Source organism: Phocoena phocoena, chromosome 19, assembly GCF_963924675.1.
Source record: "Phocoena phocoena chromosome 19, mPhoPho1.1, whole genome shotgun sequence".
NCBI classification, from domain to species: Eukaryota; Metazoa; Chordata; class Mammalia; order Artiodactyla; family Phocoenidae; genus Phocoena; species Phocoena phocoena.
This window is the reverse complement of record NC_089237.1, coordinates 25371992-25395038: the sequence shown is the minus strand read 5'-3', so window position 1 is coordinate 25395038 and position 23047 is coordinate 25371992. Positions and strand designations below refer to the sequence as shown.

The 23047-nt window shown below is 54.9% G+C and overlaps 3 protein-coding genes and 1 pseudogene across 3 annotated transcripts; all 4 read left to right on the top strand.

Annotated features, from left to right (window-relative positions):
- Positions 1–6720: 6720 nt before the first annotated feature.
- LOC136139085 (neuroligin-2-like) lies at positions 6721–11139 on the top strand. The gene is given in 10 exon segments (XM_065897999.1): positions 6721–6847; positions 7656–7805; positions 7979–8164; positions 8287–8309; positions 8311–8480; positions 8849–9445; positions 10239–10548; positions 10580–10621; positions 10623–11036; positions 11038–11139. Coding segments are annotated over 10 exon segments (2121 nt in total).
- Positions 11140–13767: 2628 nt separating this feature from the next.
- LOC136138869 (spermatid maturation protein 1-like) lies at positions 13768–14990 on the top strand (annotated as a pseudogene).
- Positions 14991–15872: 882 nt separating this feature from the next.
- On the top strand, positions 15873–18840 carry LOC136139084 (uncharacterized protein SPEM2-like). Its single transcript, XM_065897998.1, is given in 5 exon segments — positions 15873–15894; positions 17038–17234; positions 17398–17455; positions 17589–17810; positions 17813–18840. Coding segments are annotated over 5 exon segments (1527 nt in total).
- A 743-nt stretch (positions 18841–19583) lies between these two features.
- LOC136139083 (uncharacterized protein SPEM3-like) lies at positions 19584–22378 on the top strand. The gene is given in 7 exon segments (XM_065897996.1): positions 19584–19721; positions 19870–19927; positions 20046–20296; positions 20581–21604; positions 21607–22226; positions 22228–22341; positions 22343–22378. Coding segments are annotated over 7 exon segments (2241 nt in total).
- Positions 22379–23047: the final 669 nt, after the last annotated feature.

The window sequence follows — 23047 nt, the reverse complement described above, 5'->3', positions numbered from 1 at the left end:
AAGGGATTAGCACCTTGTCTCACAACGAAATGACTGCACTATAAGGCCAGAGGGCTGGTTTTCCGCACGATAAATAGCATTGTTTGATCATCCTCAATTAATAATTGTATGAACTTTAAACAGCCACATGGATTTCTTTAAAAGGATGTACTCGTTGATCTTAACCTTTTAGCTTGCTCCCTAGACACCTCTACTTAGAGTTGACCGAGCTGGTCAGAGTGAGAGAATCAGGACTGGCAGGGGATGTGAGGGTCAGCATAGAGAAGGGGATCAAAGAGGGTACTCGGCACAGAAGCTTTTCCTGTCCCCTTCCTTAAAGGACAAGAGGTATAGAAGCTCTCAGGAAAAACCCAAGTTAGACCTCGTAGAGTGGGTAGTGAAGGGGAAGCAGGCCTTTTGAGAAAGGAAAGCATTTATCTGCCTATGAGGAATAGGTTTTATCGGTTTGCAAACAGTATGAAATATGGACCTCCTTTTTTAATTTAATTTAATTTATTTTTTAATACAGCAGGTTCTTATTAATTATCACTTTTATACACATCAGTGTATACATGTCAATCCCAGTCTCCCAGTTCATCCCCCCCCCCCCCACGGACATGCTTTTTATAGAAATACTTAGAAACACTTTCTCTTTCCATATGCTGAGACTCATTTGTTAAGTAACATTTGCTATAGTTTATCACCTTTTAAAGATCCCTTTGTGAACGACACATATCTTCCTTGGGAAACTGGTTACAGGAAAATAGGGGTTGAATGTATATACAGAATAGTCTGAAGACTTCAGTGTGAAAGCAAAGCTATTAATGAAGAGATGAAGTAAAATACTGCCCTAACTATGACTGTGTAAAGACAGTCATCTTTTCATAAGCTCTTTCTGCTTGCTGTTAAGAGTTTGCTAAGCTGACATGAATTATTCTGGCTATTACTAAAGTTTCTATGAAACGCTTAAGTAAATTTTAAGAATAAATGTTTTTTGGCAAAGAGCTGTTCCGTGTCATGATTATGTGGAAACTGAAAGATGAGTCGAGGTATTTAGAGTAAATTTTTCATTCAGGCCACCTTTGCCTTTTTTTTTTTTTTGCGGTACGCGGGCCTCTCACTGTCGTGGCCTCTCCCGTTGCGGAGCACAGGCTCCGGACGCGCATGCTCAGCGGCCATGGCTCACGGGCCCAGTCACTCCCCGGCATGTGGGATCTTCCCGGACCGTGTCCCCTGCATCGGCAGGCGGACTCTCAACCACTGTGCCACCAGGGAAGCCCTCTTTTTTTTTTTTTTAAGGTAAGTTTTTTTGCTTGTCTTTATGGAAATGAGGTTAGTCCTTTTTTATGTTTTTTATTTATTTTATTTTTGGCTGCATTGCCGTGCGCGGCCTTTCTAGTTGCGACGAGTGGGGGCTACTCTTCGTTGCGGTGCGCGGGCTTCTCATTGCGGTGGCTTCTCTTGTTGTGGAGCATGGGCTCTAGGCGCACAGGCTTCAGTAGTTGCAGCAGGCGGGCTCAATAGTTGTGGCTCACGGGCTCTAGAGCGCAGGCTTAGTAGTCGTGGCACACGGGCTTAGTTGCTCCGCGGCATGTGGGATCTTCCCGGACCAGGGTTCGAACCCATGTCCCCTGCATTGGCAGGCATATTCTTAACCGCTGCGCCACCATGGAAGCCCTCAACTTGGTGCATTACTTGCAGGTTTCAGCTCACATACCATCTCATTTATGAAATCTTATCTTGTTCTCACAAGCATAGTCACTGTCACTCCTTAGAACACCCCAAGCACACTGTTCATATGTTTCTAACTCTCCAGAATGGCACTAGAGTGTAGTGGTCATGTATATGGACTATAGTATTTGCAAGCACCATAAACTCTCTGTTCCTCAGTTTCCCCATCTGTGAAAAGGGAATAATGACAGTACCTACCTCACAGAGCTGTTACGAGAACTGAATGAGAACAATGCGATAACACCTGGTGTTATCACATACGTTGTATTGCAATGAGTTCTTTAATATATGTGTTCCCCCTCTAGATTGTGAACAGGACATGTGTCTCATTCTTCTTGCTAACAGTAAAGGCTGCATGGCAGAATGATAGTAAATGGGTTTTGGAATCAGATAGATAGGAGTCCAAATCCCAGCTCTGCTACTTACTAGGTGTGTAATCTTCAACTTTACTTCCCTGAACTCAGTTTCTTCATTTATAAGATAGTGAAAATAATGCATGTCTTATAAGTTGTTACAAGGACAATTTGAGATCATCAGAGTTGCAGATCTGGCCCAAAGAAGGCAGTCACTAAATGGTGCAAGTGATGGGTGGCCCCAGGACATAGTACCATGTTCAGAACACAGTAGATGCTTAGTAACTGATTATCGAATGAAAAGCTGACGTTATATGCCAGGCACCATGCTAACCTTTTTATATACATCATCGCACTTCATTCTCACAAGAACCGTATGGAGAAGGCACTGTTATTATCTCCACTTTACAAAGACGGAATGTGAGGTTTGGATTATCTTAACGAAGCCTTCTAAGCCAAAAAGTGCTAGAGCTAGGATTTCAAGGCCCTTGGTGCTTTAAAAAACAGCTGACTGAATGAGAGAATGAATGAAAGGAGACTCACCCAGAGTCAGGTGGTGGCGTGGTAGAACCAGCACTGTTACTCTTGGTCACCATGCTATCTAGTCTGCTATTCTAGCCGAATCATCTTGACAAATGAATTGAGAGTGAGATGGACGCTGGTATTTGGCAGTTTGTGTGTACTGACCAGGAAAGCTGTGCTATACCTATCTCGGCTGATAAATTGAAGTGCTCGGTGAATAAACACAAATAAATTGGGAGCTCTAGTTCTTCGCCAACTGTCAGCAGTGTGTCCAGATCATTTTCCCAAGACCTAGAAAAAACCACTGTACAAGCTACTGATTTCAAGTTGCTTTGTGGTATCAGAGCCAGAATGTGAGCTCCTTGCTGGCCTGATAACATACTATTCATAGCCAGAGGACTTAACTAAGGAACTCTGAAGAAGGAAGAGAAACCCTCTTTGCTCATCTTTCACATTATCCTTCCTTCTCCTGATTTGGTCCCTAATAGTGCATTAAAGAATAAGAAGGAGAACACAATACAGTTCCTAGCTCTTCTGCCCAAAAAATGTCCTTCCTGTTGATTGGGAAGGAAAAAGGAGGTACTTAGGTAGATTTCAGATTTTGAAGACTCCGAAGCAATCCAGAATCCCAAACTTGAAAGGCAGTGGAAGGAGTAGGGGCATTTGTATTAAACAGACCTGGCTGTGCATGCCATCTCTTCCACTTAACTGGCCATGTAATCTCAGGTTCCGTATCATGTGCCACACTCCCAGCTTGGTCCCTTGTGCCCAAATGCATATGTCCAGTAAATGACGGTCCTTTTTATCTTTCTAAAAGTAAGTGATATCAGAAGGATTTCAGTGTGAGAGTGAAGCTAAGAATTAAGGTAGGTAGTAGAACTAAAAATGAGACTGGGGACTTCCCTGGCGGTCCAGTAGTTGAGACTCTGTGCTTCCTCTGCAGGGGGCGCGGGTTCGATACCTGGTTGGGGAACTAGGATCCCAAATGCCGCGTGGCACGGCCAATACATTTTAAAATGAAATAAAAGTGAGACTGAATTTGGAAATGACGTGAGTGAAAAAGGGTTAAAGTTGAAGCTGAGAGCAGACGTCTGCAGCTTACTATGTTGCTGTGCTGATTATTCGTCATGGTATGTATTCTGCCTCCTCTCCTGGAAATAACTTTTGAGCCAGACAGGTACAAAGTGTCGTGCCAACAAAGCAGAACTCCATAGGAAAAGTAACCTCAGTTAAAAAAAAAAAAAAAAACCTGAGGGGGTATTCAGAAACCTATTTCAGAATGCCATTTCAGCATAAGCAAATTGGAGTAGAAACAAAGAGTTGTTTGATGGTTTGAGTTACTCGAGAGAAGCATGTTAGTTTCCTGTGGCTGCAGTAACAAATTGCCACAACCTTGGTTGTTTAAAACAATAACACTTTATTCTCTCACAGCCAGAAGTTTGACATACGAGGGCAGAAATCAAGGTGTCAGCATGGGCTGTGCTCCCCTCAGATGCTCCAGGGGAGAATCCATTTTGTGCTCTTCCAGCTTCCTGTGCCTGCCGGCATTCCCTCACTTGCGGCCACATCACTCCGATCTCTGCCTCTGTGGTCACATTGCCCCCTCCTCTTTTGTAGGTATCAAATCTCTCTCTACCTCATTCTTCTTTTTTTTTAAAGATTTTTTTTTGATGTGGACCACTTTTTCAAGTCTTTTTTGAATTTGTTACAATATTGCTTCTGTTTTATGTTTTTGGTTTTTTGGCCACGAGGCATGTGGGGTCTTAGCTCCCTGACCAGGGATCGAACCCACACCCCCTGCATTGGAAGGCGAAGTCTTAACCACTGGACCGCCAGGGAAGTCCCTCTACTGAATTCTTATGAGAACACTTGTGATTGGATTTAGGGCCCACATGGATAATCCAGAATAATTTCCTCGTCTCAACATCCTTTCTTAATCACATCTGCAAAGACCCTTTGTCCTTGTAAGTTAACGTTCATAGGTTCATCATCATCATCATCATCAATAATTGCTGGCCAGTATTCACTTGTTCCAGTTTAACCAGCATCCCCAAAAGAGATAACTGTCTCTTACCTGTTTATTTTTTTTCACTTGTTTTTTTTTAATTACTCAAACAATTGATGTTCATTGTAGGCCATTTAGAAAATAGAGAAAAGTTAAAGAAAAAAAGGAAAGGAAAAGAAATTCAATGAAAAATCATCTGTAATCCTCTCACCCAGGGGTAGCCAAACCTTCACCAAAGAGTATTTTTCTAGGCTGGGTCTTGTGTCCAACAAAAAGGAAAAGTAGGAAAAAGAGAATAAAAGTGAATAGAATAGGACAAACGATTTGGAAGGTGATAGAATAGGTTAATATTGCTCATAATAGATATGTACAGGACAGCTTAATCTAAAATAAATGTAGAGCTTTGAAATGAAATTAACCGTGACAGGAGATGCTTGTATGATGTATAGAAATAACACTCAGCCCTTTAGAGGAGGGACGTTTTAGCTTTGGCCCCTCACTTGAAAACCCCTGAATTTCCCCACTAATACTTCATTCTCTCCCAGAGGTCAGACCCTGGCCTGCCAATCTGCCCTGTCATAGGCTTTTCTTGAGTCCTTATCAGCCTTCCTTAGGGGTCAATGTTATGAAGACTAGGGGAGTCTGGCAGAGTTCCTGCTCCTCCCAGGCTGATACCAAAGGGCAACAGGGTCTGTGACAGAAGGCAAACATTCAGACCAAAGCCAGATGTGGAACTGAAACGACAAGAGGAAAAGCAAGAGCATCAGGTAAAAATAAATAAATAAAAATTTTAAAAATCTCATTCCTCTCAGTTTATGTCTGAGAGCATGAAGAGCTTAGTAAAATCATAGCTCAGGAGCAACTTGTAAAGGAGAATGAGTGAGAAGTTTGGGGAAATGTGGAACAGATGTTCATATGGAGCTAGACTCTCAGAAAACTTTGTATCTATCATGGTTGTCATCAGCAACCAAGTGACATCAATGAGCCTTGGAGTCATGAGAGTATAGTTCTGCTAGTACAAAAGCAATTAGATTTGTTTGTGAGTCCCAGCAGGTGGAAGTTATAGGGAGACAAATTATAGCTGAAAATAAGGAAGCTATATATATATATATATTTTTTTTTTTTTTTTTTTTTTTTTGCGGTACGCGGGCCTCTCACTGCTGTGGCCCCTCCTGTTGCGGAGCACAGGCTCCGGATGCGCAGGCCCAGCGGCCATGGCTCACGGGCCCAGCCACTCCGCGGCATGTGGGATCTTCCCGGACCGGGGCACGAACCTGTGTCCCCTGCATCGGCAGGCGGACTCTCAACCACTGTGGCACCAGGGAAGCCCAAGACATTTGGACTGTTTTGAAACTTGGGAAATATAACATTTGAAAAAACAATTTTAATCTGGAGCAAAATAACATTTGAAAAAAACAAGTTTAAGTTGGCAAATTGATGACACAATCGAAACAGCAGAAACCTGCTACAGTTTCCAAAAAAAAGCCTGTCCGATGCAGAAAATGCACATTTGAAGCAAATTAAAGAATTTGGACACTGTTGAAAACAGGGCCCAATATCTTGAAGTTTCACCACAAAATTTTGAAAAAGTGCAAAGAACTTTTTTCTTTTTTTCCAAAAACGGATCTTTTTGGTTTCTTGTTTTTTTGGGTTTTTTTTCTTTTCTTGTTGAATCTGCCCCAAGAGCTTCTTGTTTTTTGATTGTTGTTGTTTTCTTTCTTCTTTCTTGATCCTCTTTTTTGTTGTTGGTTTTGAATTCTTGTCGCCCCAGCCCCCCTTCCTGCTCCTCCCCTTTCTGACTCCCCCTCCCCCCTCGCTGGGAGTGGAGGTGCTGGGTGGCGAGGAGCGGGGAGGAGTGAGGACGTTTAGGACAGGACCTCGGAGGGAAGGAGACCAGCCTGAACTGTTGGAAGGCCACTGGAGGTTCCGGAACAAAGGGAAGAATAGGATTGGGGGAGGACACAGAGAGGGCACTGCCCACCTAGGAGCTCCTGGCCAAAGTCAGGTGGAAGGAGGTGTCATAGAAGGTCCTAAGAGACAGGAGGCAGGAAGCTGTCTGTGGGGGGATGGAGGGGAGTGTCTCAGTGACCTGTTGGTTGACCTTCCGCCAGGAGGGAAGTTCCTAGCGGCATGAGGGAGGCGGGCAGAGGCACTGGGGACCAGCTGTGGAGGCCCAGGCCTGGATCTTATTTGCCCAAGTGCCCAGGCTGGTCAGAGATTGCAGGTGTCAAGAAAGAGGAGGGCCTGGAGGCCAGGGGTGACGCCAGCACAGGCACTGTGGTTGCATCGTGGAGGAGCTGCAGGGGCAGGGACCCTGGCAAGCCCTCTCAGACTCCCACCCAGAATTACCGCTCAAGGGGCCTTCTACATATGGGAGTGATCATGGGATCCTTTGGGGACATGGCAAGAGAAGGGTCCAGAGCTCAGGACTTAGGCCAGTTTGGGGGGTCCGAGACTAGAGCTGCACCCTGGCTTCATTAGGCAGGCTCTTTCCCACCCTGCCGCCTCCGGCCACAGTAATTAAGCTGGGGGTTGCCATGGTAACTGGGGAGGAGACCAAGCCCCCAGGGACCCTAGGGCCTGGCACCCCCTCACCCACAGAACAGGCTACCATGTGGAGCTGAGGCCCACGGCCTGAGTCGAAGGAAACGCCAGGACCCTCCCAGGATCTCTAGCTCCAGTGGCAGCCTTGGGAGCTCGCTCTTCCTAGGAGCAGGAAGGAGATTTGCTGTGTGTGTGTGGGGGGGGGGAGGGTTCCCCTGGGTCCAGCAGACGCCCTGAGGAGGGCCAGCCCCCAGCCCTGCCTCTGCTAGGCTTCTTGGAAGGTCTGCCAGGCATCGGGAGAAGTGCTGTAGGGCACACCGGCAGGAGGTGGGGAGGGATCTTCTGCCAGGGCTAGCTGGGGAGGGAGGGAGGGGGATCCGGTCTTGCCCCCCAGGGATGGGAGTGACATGAGCTCTGGGCTGGAACTCAGCAGGCCTGGGAGCTGGGCGGTGCTGCATCTGGTCTGACTGTGTCCTTGTCCCCCACCCCCCGGCCCACCTACCTGCCCCCTCCCCACGCAGATATCCGGGACTCCGGGAAGAAGCCGGTGATGCTGTTTCTGCATGGTGGCTCCTACATGGAGGGCACCGGGAACATGTTCGATGGCTCTGTCCTGGCCACCTATGGCAACGTCATTGTAGCCACACTCAACTACCGGCTTGGGGTGCTCGGTGAGGGTGGGCAGCCAACTCTAGGGGCTGGAGTCTGGGAGGAGGGCCTGCCAGCAGGGCTCCTTTAAACCCAGCAGAAGCAGAATGGCTTCTGGGTTGGACTGAGCTGCCCAGAAAGAGGGCCAGCGTGCTGTGACACCCCCAGGAAGCCCCCTTTCTTCCTCTACCCCCAGGTTTTCTCAGCACTGGGGACCAGGCTGCAAAAGGCAACTACGGGCTCGTGAACCAGATCCAGGCCCTGCGCTGGCTCAGTGAGAACATTGCCCACTTTGGGGGCGACCCCGAGCGCATCACCATCTTCGGATCTGGGGCAGGGGTCTCCTGTGTCAACCTTCTGATCCTCTCCCACCATTCGGAAGGTACCAGCCACCTCCTCAGCCTGTCCCTCTTGTCCCCTTTCTCACACCCCCAACCCCACCAGGTCCCCCTTCTCCTCTCCCAGGCTGATACAGCCCAGCCTAAAGCCTGCCTGTCCCACCAGGGCTGTTCCAGAAGGCCATCGCCTAGGAGTGGCACTGCTATTTCTAGCTGGTCTGTCAACTACCAGCTGCTCAAGTACATGCGGCTGCTGGCGGCCAAGGTGGGCTGTGACCGGGAGGACAGCGCCGAGGCCGTGGAGTGTCTGCGCCGGAAGCCTTCTCGGGAGCTGGTGGACCAGGACATACAGCCCGCCCGGTATGGGGGTGGGAGAGGGCCAGGTCCAGGCCTCCATTCTCCTTGCTGGTTCCAAGGAGGTTGAGGGTGAGAAGTGCCCGCAGGCCACAAGCATTCCATTTAGCCAGGAGAGGTGGACTTCAAGGCCCTCCCGGGGCCCTGCCTTCTCCCAGAAGCCTTCCCTAGGCGGAGGTGCCTAAAGAGAGCCAGTGTGCACGAGGCTCCATGAAGTGCTTGAGGGAGGACTTCCTCCTGAGAGGTCAAGTACCCTGAAGGGCTCAGAAGGTTTTAACTAGGGGAGAGGGGTCTTCTGAGCAGAGGACTCAGCAGGCTGTGAGCTGAGAGGAGGCTGGTGAACAGGTGATGCGACCTTGTCCCCTTCTCCCCAGCTACCATATCGTCTTTGGGCCCGTGGTGGACGGTGACATAGTCCCCGATGACCCTGAGATCCTCATGCAGCAGGGAGAATTCCCCAACTACGACATGCTCATCAGTGTCAACCAGGGAGAGGGCCTCAAGTTCGTGGAGGACTCGGCGGAAAGCGAGGACGGCGTGTCCGCCAGCGCCTTCGACTTCACCGTCTCCAACTTTGTGGACAACCTGTATGGCTACCCGGAGGGCAAGGATGTGCTGCGGGAGACCATCAAGTTTATGTACACGGACTGGGCCGACAGGGACAATGGCGAGATGTGGCGCAAGACCCAGCTGGCGCTCTTTACCGGCCACCAGTGGGTGGCACTGGCTGTGGCCACCGCCAAGTTGCACGCTGACTACCCGTCCCCTGTCTACTTTTACACCTTCTACCACCACTGGCAGGCTGAGGGCCGGCCTGAGTGGGCAGATGCAGTGCACGGGGATGAGCTACCCTACGTCTTTGGTGTGCCCATGGTGGGTGCCACCGACCTCTTCCCCTGCAACTTCTCCAAGAATGATGTCATGCTCAGCGCCGTGGTCATGATCTACTGGACCAACTTTGCCAAGACCGGGTGAGGGCCAGAGGGGCTGGGTCGGGCATCCCTGCAGGTCAGGGCACACACCGCCTCCATCCTCAGCCCCTTCTTTCCCTCTCATTCACACGGCCATCATTCCTCCATCAAGGCACTCTTGCCTTCTCTACTCAGACACCTGCCAGACAGCTCCTCTGTGTGTGTTGGAGACACAGAAGAGTTGGACAGGGAGGTCCCTGTCTTTTCTGGGGGGGCGGGCTCACTTGGTGCCTTTGGCTCTGAGTCTGTCTCTCCTTCCCTCCCTTGCCCACCCAGCTCTCTCCTTCTCCTCCCAGAGCTCGGCCCTCTGAGTGCTCCCATCTGTGTATCTGAGTGTGTGTGAGGGTTTGTGTCTGTCTATTGCTGTCTCTGCCTCTCTCTCTTGAAATCTATTGATATCTCTGCTTGCTTTGATCTGGTTACTCTGTACTCGCTGGTTTGCCCCTGGCTGTCTCTCATGTCCTTTTGTGTCTCTGTTTCCATATGTCTCTATCTCATTCAGTCTCAGACTCTGCCTCTGTCACTGGTGGTCTGTCTCTTCCCTCTCTGCCCCTCTGTCCTCATCTCAGACTGTCTCTGGCAGTCTGGCTTCATCCCTATTTGTCTGTCTGTCCATCCGTCTCTGGCAGTTTCTCTGTCTCTTCATATCCGTCTCTGTCTCTCTTCCCGTCTCCCCAGCTCTCCGCATCTCTGTCCATCTCTCTCCCCATTCCTTCCATAGCACGCCCCCACCCCTGCCTTTCATGGGAGCCTCACCCTTACTCCTCCTTTCCCTAACCCCCTGTGTCCACAGCGACCCCAACCAGCCGGTGCCACAGGACACCAAGTTCATCCACACCAAGCGCAACCGCTTCGAGGAGGTGGTGTGGAGCAAGTTCAACAGCAAGGAGAAGCAGTACCTGCACATCGGCTTGAAGCCGCGCGTGCGCGCCAACAAGGTGGCCTTCTGGCTGGAGCTCGTGCCGCACCTGCACAGCCTGCTCACGGAGCTCTTCACCACCACCACGCGCCTCCCTCCCTACGCCACGCGCCGGCCGCCGCGCCCGCCCCCTGGTGCCCCCGGCACTCGCCGCCGCCGCCCCCCCCCCCCCCCCCCCCCCCCCGCCTCCGGCCACCCTGCCGCCCGAGCCCAAGCCCGAGCCCAAGCCCGAGCCGGGCCCCCGGGCCTACGACCGCTTTCCCCGGGGACTCCCGAGACTACTCCACGGAGCTCAGCGTCACCGTGGCCGTGGGCGCCTCCCTCCTCTTCCTCAGCATCCTTGCCTTCGCCGCCCTCTACTACAAGCGGGACCGGCGGCCGGAGCTGCGGTGCAGGCGGCTCAGCCCCCACGGCGGCTCGGGCTCCGGCGTGCCCGGCGGAGGCCCCCTGCTCCCTGCTGCCGGCCGTGAGCTGCCAGCCGAGGAGGAGCTGGTGTCGCTGCAGCTGAAGCGGGGCGGGGGCGTCGGGGCGAAACCTGCGGAGGCCCTGCGCCCCGCCTGCCCGCCCGACTACACCCTGGCCCTGCGCCGGGCGCCGGACGATTTGCCACTCTTGACCCCCGGGGCCCTGACCCTGCTGCCCAGCGGCCTGGGGCCACCCCCTCCCCCGCCGCCCCCCCTCCCTCCATCCCTTTGGGCGCTTCCCCCCGCCTCCCCCCACCGCTACCAGCCACAACAACAGGCTCCCCCATCCCCACTCCACCACTCGGGTATAGGGGGCGGCTCGGGGAAGCCCCCCTCCCCGGCCCTCCCCGCCAGCTCAGAAGGCAGGGAGGAGGACTTGGCGACAGGCTTTTGTCGTGTGGAGCTGTCACACGTCGAGGTGCTTTAGGTGGTCATCGGTTTCCTCGCCGGGATGTGTGCGCTTCTCCCGCGCGGAGTGGCCCGTTCTCTTCTCCGGACCTGGGCCTTTGAAAAACTGGGGGGGGGGTGTTTTTTCCCCTCTGTCGTCTGGACACCCGTCTTCGGTGTGTGGAGACGTGGAAGTATTTTCCCACGTGGAGGTGTGCTTTCTCACGAGGGGGTGAGAAACCATGTGCAGGGTGAGGGTTTTTTTTGCCGCCCTGGACACATGTTGGCTCCCTCAAAGAATTTCTGTGGGGATTTGTGCCCCCACCTCCTCCCTCCTCCCACCCCCTGGAGACCCTGGAAGTGGTGTGTTCACAAACAGCGACCCTTGGCCACCGGACGACGCAGGGTGGTGCCTGGGAAGTAGCGAGGAAATCACAGCCCCCCTGCCCTGCCCCCAGCCCTCCCGCCCCAGCGAAGCATGTGTATCCCCCGTGGCACAAGTGAGGTGAAGCACGGTCTCCCCCGGGCAGGCCTCGCCTTCCACAGATGACAGACACACATTCCCTGCCGCGGGACAGACACACATTCCCTGCCACGGGAAGAGAGGAGATCTTGCATCCCTGTGCTGCCTGGGAACTTGTCTTCCCCTGGGTCCAGGATGCATTTCGGAGTGGAAACATGTTCTTGCATGTGGATGTACGTTTTCCCATGCAGACGGCCCCTTTCTCTGCAGCACTTCCCTGCATCTTAGGGCCTCAGGCCCAGCACTTAACTTCTCACACAGCAGGTGTGAAAGGACTTCAAACTGACAGAAGCTGAGGGGGAGGGACAAACCCTGAGGAGATGAACAGACCCTAAGCTCTGCCCTTCCTTCCCCTAGAGTTCGGGGGGTGGGATGGGGTGGGGGGCTGCATGGCACCTGCCACCCACAGAGGCCGTGCATGTTTGACCAAAGCCCTCACCGCAGTCTGAGGGCAGCCCTTCTTCCCTCAGTCCTCAGACCGTCGCTCATCCATGCCAAACTGGTGAAGTGGGTTTGAGGGGCGAAGACCCCCCAAAACGTGCCAAGGATTCCTCAGACCTGGGCCAGGGCAAGTAGGATACAGGAGAGGGGGAGGTGGCAGCTAAAGGGGTCCCGCCTGTGTCCCTCTTCTCGCCATGTCTCATCCCTCCCTCTCTGCCCCCGTTTTCCCTCCCCCCTTCGCTGTCCCCCTCTGAAGCCATCCCTTCCTGGTCTCAAGCCAGCTTCTCCCCTCAGCTGCCCACCCCCTCCTTTGACCTGCCCCCTCTCCCCTGGGCCCCCAGGGCTGAAGGAAAGGAGCAGTGGAGGGGGGAGGGGGGGAGAGCAGGGGAGAAAGGCTTCCCCGGACAGGTTGGGGGAGAGAACGGGGTCAGCTGTACTGAGGAACAGATGGAGGGGGCAGTGGGGGACGGCGCTTGGGCAGACGCCAGCAGGAAGAATTTGATTTGAAAGGATGTGTGTAAGGGGACTGCCCAAAGAGAAACGGTTTGGGCCTCTGGGGAAAGGAACAATGTCGGGAAGGGTTTCAAGGGACACCAGCTGAGAAGGAGCCAATCCTCGTCTGCTGGCGTTTTGTGGGTTCATTGGTGCCAAATTTGAATAGGGGGTGGAGTGCTGTCTTCCACTGACCCCCAAATCCCTGGTCTTGGCTCCCCAGAACTTTGCCCCCTGACTGTCCCTTCTGCCCCCACCTCCACCCATGGAAACTTAGTTCTTTTCCCACCCCTTCCCCTGCCTGGTCTAGCTCCTTTCCAAACAGCCCTGCCTTCTAAATGCTAGGGACCTGGGCCCTGAACCCTGTAGACAGATGCCCCCCAAACTGGGGCATGGGAGGGGGGCTGGGGGACCCCATGATTCAGCCACAGACTCCAATGCCCAGCCCCTATCCCCAGAACAATTCCTTGACAATCCCATGTCCCCACCCCAACCCTTCCCGGCTCTGTACACATTTTTAAACCTGGCAAAAGATGAAGAGAATACTGTAAATATAAAATTTTAACTGTTGGTTTTGCCTGCTGTTATGTTGGGAGGTAGGGGTGGGGCTCTAAAGAAACAAACCTTGGAAAAGTGACTCTGCCAGTGAGGGAGGAGGAGGGGGTCCGAGCCCACAGCCTTCGCCAGTGAACAGCTCTGAGGTCAGAGAGAAAGGGGGAGTGGGTGCTGGGGTGAGGTGGTCATTGGTAATGGGGTTGTTCGGGGAGTTAAGATCAGGACCAGTGTCCGTGCAGAGGTCAGAGCCTGGCGTAGAGGACCAGGCAGGGGCTGATGGGGACAGATACCAAACAGGCCAGAGGGCCTATGGGCTGGTGCAGGTGGCTGGCTACAGGAGAGACATGCAAAGTGAAGGGTTTGGCCTCTGCTAAGCCCTGGCCCGGGCTGGAGGTCAAACACAGGCCCAGGACTCTCCCTCTTGGTACATTTTGAGGGAAAGCCCCACATCACTGTGACCCGCTTACCCCCAGGAGCCTCTGGGACAGGAAGGCGGCTGGTGGTACTGTGGGCACAGTAGGTTGGGGGCCTAGGGACCCCCATGGCCACGGCTGAGTGGCCCTGGCCCGGGTGGGCCTCGTGTCACAGCCCCAGCACCAACAGCTGCCAGGACCTGGGCAACTCCATCCTGTTGCTGCTGGACCTCATTATCTGCGTTAACATTGGCATCAATACGGTGACACTGGTCAGGGTGGGGCTGGGTGGGAGGATGCTGGCAGGATGGCTGGGGGGCAGGCCGGGTGGCGGGGGCCTGCCTGGAGTCACTTTGTCCTCCCCCACCTAGCTCTGGCGCAGACTCCGTGGCTTCTTACACCAAGTGTTTCATGTTATTTGTGAGAAAGTTAAGTGGAGGATGGGGAGGTTGGGGAATAGGAAAGGCAGAAACCAGGTGTTCTGGCCCTGACCTTAAGTGGGCCCCTTCCCCTCCCGCTCTCCCTGCTCAGACACCATAACTATGCAGCTTCTCTTCCTGCAACCTGCCTCTCCATCCCTGGAGGAGCCAGGCTCCCCACCAGCCTCTCACCTGTCCCCGATCCACAGAATTTTCTAAGTTATGCTCACCTGGGAAGCAGACCCAGCCCCCGAAGCAGAGCGCCCCTGCAGTCTGCCTTCAGTGCACCATGGACCCTGTGAAAATGACCGTGTCCCCCCCACCCACTCGCCTCCGTCGCCGTCGAGACTCTTCAGCACACCGCGCCCACCGCCCCGTAGCCTGGGCCCCTGACAACTGACAGCGATGACGAGAAGCCCCCACGTCAGCACACAACAATCTGCTCCCACAACTGGAATTGCCCCAAGGACTGGGAAGGCTTTCAGTCCACCCAGGGGTTCTGGACTCCCTGGGCCCAGGATGTTGTGGAGCCACCTACCCAGACCATCCGGTTCCAGCAAACTGTAGAGGGAAGGCCGCTCAAAAGAGAGGCAGTCAGAGCTGGGCCTACAGGCCTACGTGTACCCTGTGAACCCCCGCCCCACAGCCCTCAGGCCCTGAGCCACAAGAACGGTTGGGGGGTGCTCTAAGCAGAACAGAAGCAGTGCTCGCCAGCCCAGCCACCCATCCTGGGCCCGGCCCACGTCCCAGACATCCCCCGGCGCCACTCCTCAGGGCGCGTAGCCTATAATGCCAGAGACGTGAGGCGGCAGCTGCGGGAGCTGACCAGGGAGGTGGAGGCCCTGTCCCACTGTTACCCACCGGTCTCTGGATCCAGCACGGCTGAGGGGATGGGAAAGGCCTAGGTATACTGTTCCCTGACAGAGAGGTGACTGGGAGAAGAATAAAAAGAAGAGAGGAGGTGGTTTGTGGTGGTGTGGGGGGGTGCCAGGGCCCACACAGCACCCATAAGCCGGTTGCTAAGGAAATGATCTCCCTGGCAACAGGGCCTAGAGAGCCCTGAGGACCCTCATCAACTTCTTGGCCTCACCAGGCCCTGTCCTCAGCCCTTTCCCAGGCCCTTCTTGGTTCCAAGCCTCCTACCTGCCTCTACTCTGTTCTTTAGTGCCCAGGGAAGCCCCCCAAATCCCACTCCAGATCCCCAGGCAGTACTGCACTTGAGTGGAGACCCTCATCCCCATGGCCTCAGTCTCTCAGAGGTCCAGCTCCTACCAGAGCCCAGGTTTAGGCTGTAACTACAGGTGAGGTGTGGTCCCTCTGAAGCCCTGGTTTCTTTGGGGAGGGATGGCTGAGAGTGAGGGTACCCAGGCCCTCACAGTTCCCCAGTCAGAACCCGAAGCTCCTGTATACTCGAGAAGGCTTGGAGCAGAGGATAAAATATTGAGGACACTCTCAAGGGCTGCCTCCACACAGCCCTGTGTGCCCTCACTCCTCTGATTAGCACTTCCATGTCACAAATGAGGAGACCGAGGCTCAGAGACGCCAAGTGACTTATTCATGGTCACGCGGACACCAAGGATCAACTTCATGGCCTCAGACGCTCCGTCCCCCTGCTCCCACAGGTAGATTCCCACTGCTACTGAGCCAGCCTGGCCCGGCAGAGTCTCCTCCCACCTTCCTCGGTTTCCCATGTAAACTCATCAGGAAATTGCATCCACTGGACAGCAGGGAAACCCAGGCCCTACCTACTTCTAGACACACACGCACACAACTTGGGAACAAGGAGCCAGGCCGAGGGGACTAGACCATCTTCCATGCCAGATGGGTTCCTGGAATGTGAGCAGATAGGCCTTTTATGAATCATCCTGCTTCTCTGTTCATTTTCATTTGACTAATGTTATCAATCATTTTAAGCTGATTCCATTAAGTGGGTCTATATTGAGCACCTGCTATGTGTTTGAAGTCTTGATGGAAAAGGCCCACTGGCTGTTTCTATTTCTTTCTTTCTTTTTTTTTCTTTTTGGCCATGCAGTGTGGTTTGCAGGATCTTAGTTCCCTGACCAGGGATTGAACTGGGGCCCTCAACAATGTAAGCGTGTAGTCCTAATCACCGGACATCCCAGGAACTCCCTGTTCCTCTATATCTGTTGAGATGTTCATTGTGCAAAGAAAATGACTTGAGGTTCCCCAGGTACCACTTTCACAGACCCTAGCAATGAACCTGGTTGATAATAGTAGATTCTGTTTGTCATATCAACAACTACATCTATTTTGTGCTTTGTGAATTTCATGTGGTTTTTCTTAAGACAGCAGCTAACCGTTTTTCAACTCGGAGCGTTGGCTCAGTGGGAGGGAAGTTGGTTAGGAAGGAGAGAAACCATGGTTTGGGGTGGTCTCTGGAAAAGGCGGCAAACCCTTGCTCTGAACTAAAGGGGCCAGTGGGCTCAGTGACCACAAACACCTAAGGCTGCAATCCCTGGCAGGAAGGGGTGGGCACTAGAGGGGTTATGACAGGGAAATGAGCAGGACAAGGAGGGGATGGTGCAGTGGGGCGACCCCAGAGGGGACTCTTACTGTCACTCATCCATCTAGTCACCCTCGCTGCTGGCCCCAAGCAGGCGTGAGTGGGGAATCCCAAAAGGCTATATAAGCTGCCATAATGTCTCGAACAATGAAATGGAGGAAATCCTTTATGCATGATTCAGTCCCTATGAAGACTGTCTCCCATCTGTAGCAACCATGCTTGCAAATCAAGTTAAGCAAGGCCCCATGGAGACAGAAGGACAGACTGAACTCTGGGGACTAGGCTCCATGTAGTGGGAGCCGAGGGCAGAGATGGCCACATAAAGGGCCAGCTGAGTGGATGAAAGCTTGGCCACCTCGGCATTGTGACTCCCTGCAACGTGCCTCATTATGACCATGCTCCCTCACCTGTTGGTGGGTGTCCGCAGGTCCTGGCATGAGTGCACTGTGGGTCAGGGCTGGTGGCGGGGGGGGCGGCCCGCGGCCCAGGTGGCCCTAGGACCCCCCCCCCCACCTTGGAAAACCGGCTCTGGTATGACAACCTGGGGTGCTGCCATCAATACCAAGAAAGTACCCAGAATGCGGAGGACTTCCTACTCCTGCTGCTGGGCCTTGTCGTTCTTGTCAGCATTGGGATCAGCATGGCAACTATGGTCAGCGATGGTTGGGGACCACCAGTAGGGGTGAAGAGGGCTGAGGGTGGGAACCAGCTGCAGCCTGCACCTCCGTCTGCAGGAACGGTCTTGGCTGGGACGGGGGGGTGAGGGTAGAGAGCCTGGCCTTCATTTTCACCCACCCAACCCCACCCCACCCCAGGTATGGCACGGGCTCCAGAATGCCTTAGACAAGACCATCTATTGGATTAATCAGAAAAGTAAGTACGGAAGACAGGTAGGGGGCACCACGCCCCCGCTACTCCCAGGGCCCTAGAAACCCAGGCCCCCAGGTTCCCAACCCTGAACTCTTCTGACATTTGCCCTGCCCTCACGGACTCTCGCCTCCGCCAGATGACATCTCGCAGGCTTGTGAAAGTTCCCCCAAACATCCTCCAGCCAAGGCCCAAGATGTCCACATCCACTGCACCCTGGACCCTGTGGAAGTGAAGATGGCCTGGCCCGCTTGCTACCCCCTGTCCTCCTACCATCATCTCGGCAACCGTAGCCGCAGCTGCAGCCGCCGCCCCGGCAGCCACCAGCGGAGGCCGAAGAACCGCAGACAATTCCCCTACAGCGCTCAGGCTTCCGTAGGCCGCATCGCAGCCACGGGATGTCACAGCTGCGGCCGATGCCCTCCTCTGATCGGGAGGACCCGGACTCCTACCTGGAGGAGGAGGAGGATCTTTCCTTCCCACAACCCAAGTACCCGTGGGGGTGCTGGGGCGGGCTCTACCAGCAGATGGGCTTGCCCTCCAACGTGGGCCTCTGGGCCTGCCAGGGTGGGATGCTGGCCAGCATACCACCACCCTGTCTCTACCTGTCACCCGAGCTGCGCCGCATGGCCAAGCGTGTGGAGGCCAAGTCCGAGCTAAGGCTGCAGTCCTTCGGGGCCCCCTGCTCACCAACCCGCATCTGGGGCAACGTGGAGGCTGACCAGTGGACCTCGTCTCCACCACCTCCCCGACGGCTGCCCCCTAACCCCTTGTGGGTCCCTGGGGGGCACAGCACTTACCCCTCAAGGGGCCAGCTCCCGTATGACTCCTGGGATCAGCGGCGCCGTGGTCTGGAGGGCTCTGAGCCTCCATCCGCTCTGGTGCCTCGGGGCTGCCAGCCCGAAGCCTGGCAGCGCAACTCCCCACTGGCCCACGGATGGAGCCTCCCCAGCTGTGCTCACAGCCAGCCCAACCGCAGCCCGCACCCCTCCACGGGACACTTGACCTACTCCCGGGATCCCCACGAGGTGCGGCGTCGGGCGGCCGAATGGGCCGAGATGCTGCCCGTGCGGCGCCCTCTGGCCACCTCCGCCTCCCTCACGGTGCTGGCCGAGGCCTCGTACAAGTGGGCCCCGGCTCCCAGCTCAGCGCTGCTCCTCCGCCCCTCCCAGCCCCTGCCCGACGTCCAGGCTACCGAGCACCCTCCACCTCCACCCACCTTCATGCCACTCAGCCGGAACCCGGGGGGCAATGCCAACTACCAGGTGTATGACAGCCTGGAGCAGAAGCGGCAACCGCAGGAGAGCCAAGCGCGGGCCAACTCGCTGCTACCTTCCACCTCGGCCTCGAGGCCCTCTCTGCACAGGAGCCAGACTGGGAAAATGAACTGACTAGCAGCAAATGGGGGGCGGGGGCGGCAGGCCATGGAGAGAGGAATAAAGAGCGCCAGAGTCCAGGAAACAGTGGTGGTGTGTGGCTTGGAAGCGCCACTCCTTCTGCCAGCCTGGGTCCCTGCCCTTGGCTTCCTGCAATAAGAAGCCGGTGTCCCCTTCTTGGCCTGAGGGTCCCCTTGGTTTAGTGGCCGCAGTCCTGCCAGCAGGCCCCTCCTGGTCCTATACCATGCACTAAGTAGGTCTGCAGCTGCAGACTCCAAACCTCTGGTCTCTGGGCACCTCCTCTGTGTGTCAGCTTGCCCTGTCCCCAAAGAGTCTCGTACAAGAAGCTGCTTCCAAACTGGGAGGTTCCACATCTGGGCAGGTCCAGCTCCACGCCCAGTGAAGGGCATGAAGAAGGCTGAGGCTCTGGACTCCAGCCAGGCCTTCCGCAGGGCTCTGAGGCCAAGGTCTTTCTAGTCTCAAGAGGGGCCAAGAGACGGAATGTGTCATTTGAACAAGTGAGTCAGCGGGCTGTGAGCGAATGATTGACCGCTTGAGGGGAGGTGTGCCAGCCTACAGGCCCTGTTTGACTGTCCAGGCTCAGCTTACCTCACCCTGGTTACCAGGGAATGCCACCCTGGTTACCAGGGAATCCCCCTCCCTCACTGTGACCTCACCACCTGCCCCATTATGACCCAGTCTGACTCCCAGTTAAAAGTGGAGGGCAGGGGGCCCAGGCAGTCCTGGGACCCCCGGCCATGGGTGAGCGGACCTACTATGGAGCCGAGCCGTTCCCTGGCCCCATTCCCAGGAAATGCCAGGAGCAAGAAGACTCAATTCTTCTGCTCCTCGTCAGCTTGATCTTCCTCATCGTGGGGATCCACGTGGTGACTATGGTCAGGGCAGGATCTGGGCAGCGGGGTTGGGGGAGCCCTGGGGTCTTGAAGGGGCTGAGGTGGGAAGGCTGCTGGGGTGTGGCTGGACAAGGGTTGGATTTCAGGGCTCACCCTGCTCCCGGCCTCCCCCCTCCCCTTCTTTCCTCAGCTCTGGAGGCATCTGAAGAGATTCTTGCGGGCACTTTTCAATCATCTTTTCCCCAAAGGTGAGTGGGCGCCAGCGTGAGCTCAGGGGATATGGGCCTGTCCCCTTTCTTCTATCCCTGCCTTGATTCTCAGCCCCTCAGGAACCCAGGCCCTGACCCATCTCGCCTTTCCCCGCAGACAAGCAAGCCAGCTGTGTAGGCAGCCATCGCATGCGCAGGCGCTGCTCCGTGGCTCCCAAGAACCTGTGCTCAAGAGTTTCTTCCCGCTTCCGCCATGGCCCACGTTTCCCGCTCGGGCACCCAAACCACCTTGACTCCTGGATACGATACACAAAAGATGAGAAGGCTCCTAAGTGCTGCCGGATGCCGCCTCAGTGTGGACGGGCTGCGGCTTCCACGGAGGCTCCACGGGGACTGTGGAAGGAGCGGGTAGTGGGAGCTGGGGAGGCCCCTCCGGTCACAGACTTAAAGTCCCAAGCCAACTTTTACTCCAGGTAAGAGACATCTTCCAAGCTCCGAAGGATGAGCAAGGTGGACGTGCTTCCACTCCGCCTGCCCCAAGAGAGCAAGACAAAGACCCCAGACTCTGACGCAGCCCAGTCCCAAGCCCGGGCCCAGACCCGCCCCCCAGTTCAGCCCCCTGCACATGCTCCTGCGAAAGCCCAGACCACCTCCTCAGCCCACCCCCCTGAGCACACCTCCCCCACTCCGAGACCTGCTCCCGAGGCCACGCCCATGAGCACACTTCCGCCCGGGCCCAGGCCTTCTCCCTACTGCACCCCACTGGGAACACTCCTGCCAAAGCCCAGACCTTCTCCTCCACCCGCCCCTCTGAGCACGCCCCACCTCAGGCCCAGACTTGCTCCACATTCCACTCCCCTGAGCACACCACCCCCCAGGCCCAGAACCCCTCCCCAGCCCTCACCCCTGAGCACAGCCCTGCCCAGGTCCATGGCCCTGAGCATACCTCAGCCCATACCCCAGCCCAGGCCCAAGCCCAGGCCCCCTCACATGCCTCAGCCCAGTCCCTGGGCCACACCTCTGTCTGCACCCTGACCCATGCTCATCTGACCTATACCCATGCCAACACTCTGGTCCTTCCCCCAACTTCTGCACCAGTCCCTCCCCCAACTTCTGCCCCTGCTACTACTCCTGCCCTAGCCCCTACACCAGCCCCTGTCCCGATCTCTGCCACAACCTCTGTCCCAGCGCTGGTCATGGCTCTGATGACCACTCCAGTCCCTTCCACCACCCCAACCCCCATCCTAGATTCTACTCCCTCTACCTTGTCTGCCTTCAGCCAAGGCCTCTCCTCCGGCCGTGTGGTCTACGATGCCCGCAGGGTAAAGCAGAACTTATTCCATGTGTGTCCCCCTCAGAACTCTGGGTATTCCAGAAAGGACTTGGGTACCCTCTCCAGGCCCCAAGAGGGGCATGGTCTGGTGAGCTCTGGTACAGCTGAACAAACACTCAAGCAATGTTGTAGTGGGGACAGTGCTAAGCCCTCCACAGGATCCATACTGGGTTACCTGGAGTTGGGGAATATGGAATGGAAGATCTCAAATGATGCCAAAGACAAATCTGTACAGTCCAAGACCTTCCCTTACTGCAACTTCCTTCTTTGCAGGTCTGAGAAGAGAAACATGGACCCCCAGACTCCTGGGAAGCCCTACACCTTAATACAACACCCCACCTTTCCCCCAACCTCCAAGTCTTCTCAGTCTGTCCTCTCTTCCCAGGCCCCATCCCTCCCCAGTTATCCACTACTTTGCAAACCCCAAGCCAGGCCCAACCCCCTGAACTTCATGAGACTCTAGGCCTCAACCAAGGCTCTGTCTTCCCAAGGACCCCAGGCCCTTCCAAAGTCTGCAGAGTTTCCAGAAACCCAGCCCTTACCACAAACCCAGGCGCCCACAAGAGTCCAGGCGTTATCCAAGACCCAGGCCTCCCCAAGAACACAGGCCTTGCTCAAGATCCAGGCCTCCACAAGCTTCCTGGCCCCCATAAGGGTCCAGCCCTTACTCAGTACTCTGGCTTATCCCAGACATCAGGACTCCATAACAACTCATGCCTTATCCCAAATCCTGGCCTCCACAAGGATGCAGGGCAGCACATACCATGGACTTCTATCCCACCCAGTCAGAACTCCTGCTCTCCCGAGGCTCAGGTGGCCTACAATGACCTGCTCACCTGCTCCGAGGTACCTGTGCTGATTGTACTGCAATCACCCTCCCGGCGAGTAGGCGGCCAAGAACGGGTGTACCACCCCATGGATACAGTTCCTCCAGCCTGCCAGAACCATCGCCAGATGTCTACGCCTCCCAAAACCAGCTGGAAGCCCTACTGTCCTGGGTCAGGCAACCCGGCTTGGGCATGTGGTCTCTGACGCCCGCCAGAGACAGTTCAGAGCAGGCAGGGACAAGTGAGAAGCTCTGTCTCCCAGGCGCCTTCACCGAGGGACCTCCAACAACTCACCGGAGACCATCAAGGAGTGGGGATATCAGTGTGTGATGAGCAACTTAGCAAAAGAGGGGACAGATATGCATGAGGAGTAAAGAGAAAAGAGAAGTGTTCTGTGGGTGGTTGAGGACATTCACCCCAGACCCATCCCACAGGGCCTGATGAGGACCTAAGCTATCCCTGCTTTCCCTCCATCGCTGTCTAGCTGAATCCGTCATCCCCAAGGCCCTAGAGCTGCATTGTCAATTACAGTAGCCACTAGCCAAATGCCTATTAGAATGTAAATTAGTTAAAATTAAGGAAAATTAATTCTGTTAAAAATTAAGTTGAAAAGTTAAAAATTCTCTTCCTCAGGGAATGGAATTTCCCTGGCATCCAATTCTGTTCCCTGGCGGTCCAGTTGTTGGGACTTGGCGCTTTCACTGCTGTGGCTGGTGTTCAATCCCTGGTCGGGGAACTCAGACCCCGCAAGCTTCATGGTTTGGCCAAAAAAAAAAAAAAAAAAATTCTGTTCCTCAGAGCCACGACCTTCTAAGGGCTCAGTAGGTACATGGAGCTAGTGGCTACTGCATTGGACGGCACAGATTTAGAACATTTGCATCATCATGGAAAATGCTATTGGAGAGCAGTGCTTTAGAGTTTAGAGCAATTTCCCTTTCCCTGTCACCCACCCCCAGCATCTTAAAGCTCCCCAAGAGGCCAGAAAACTTTTTAGGGAGG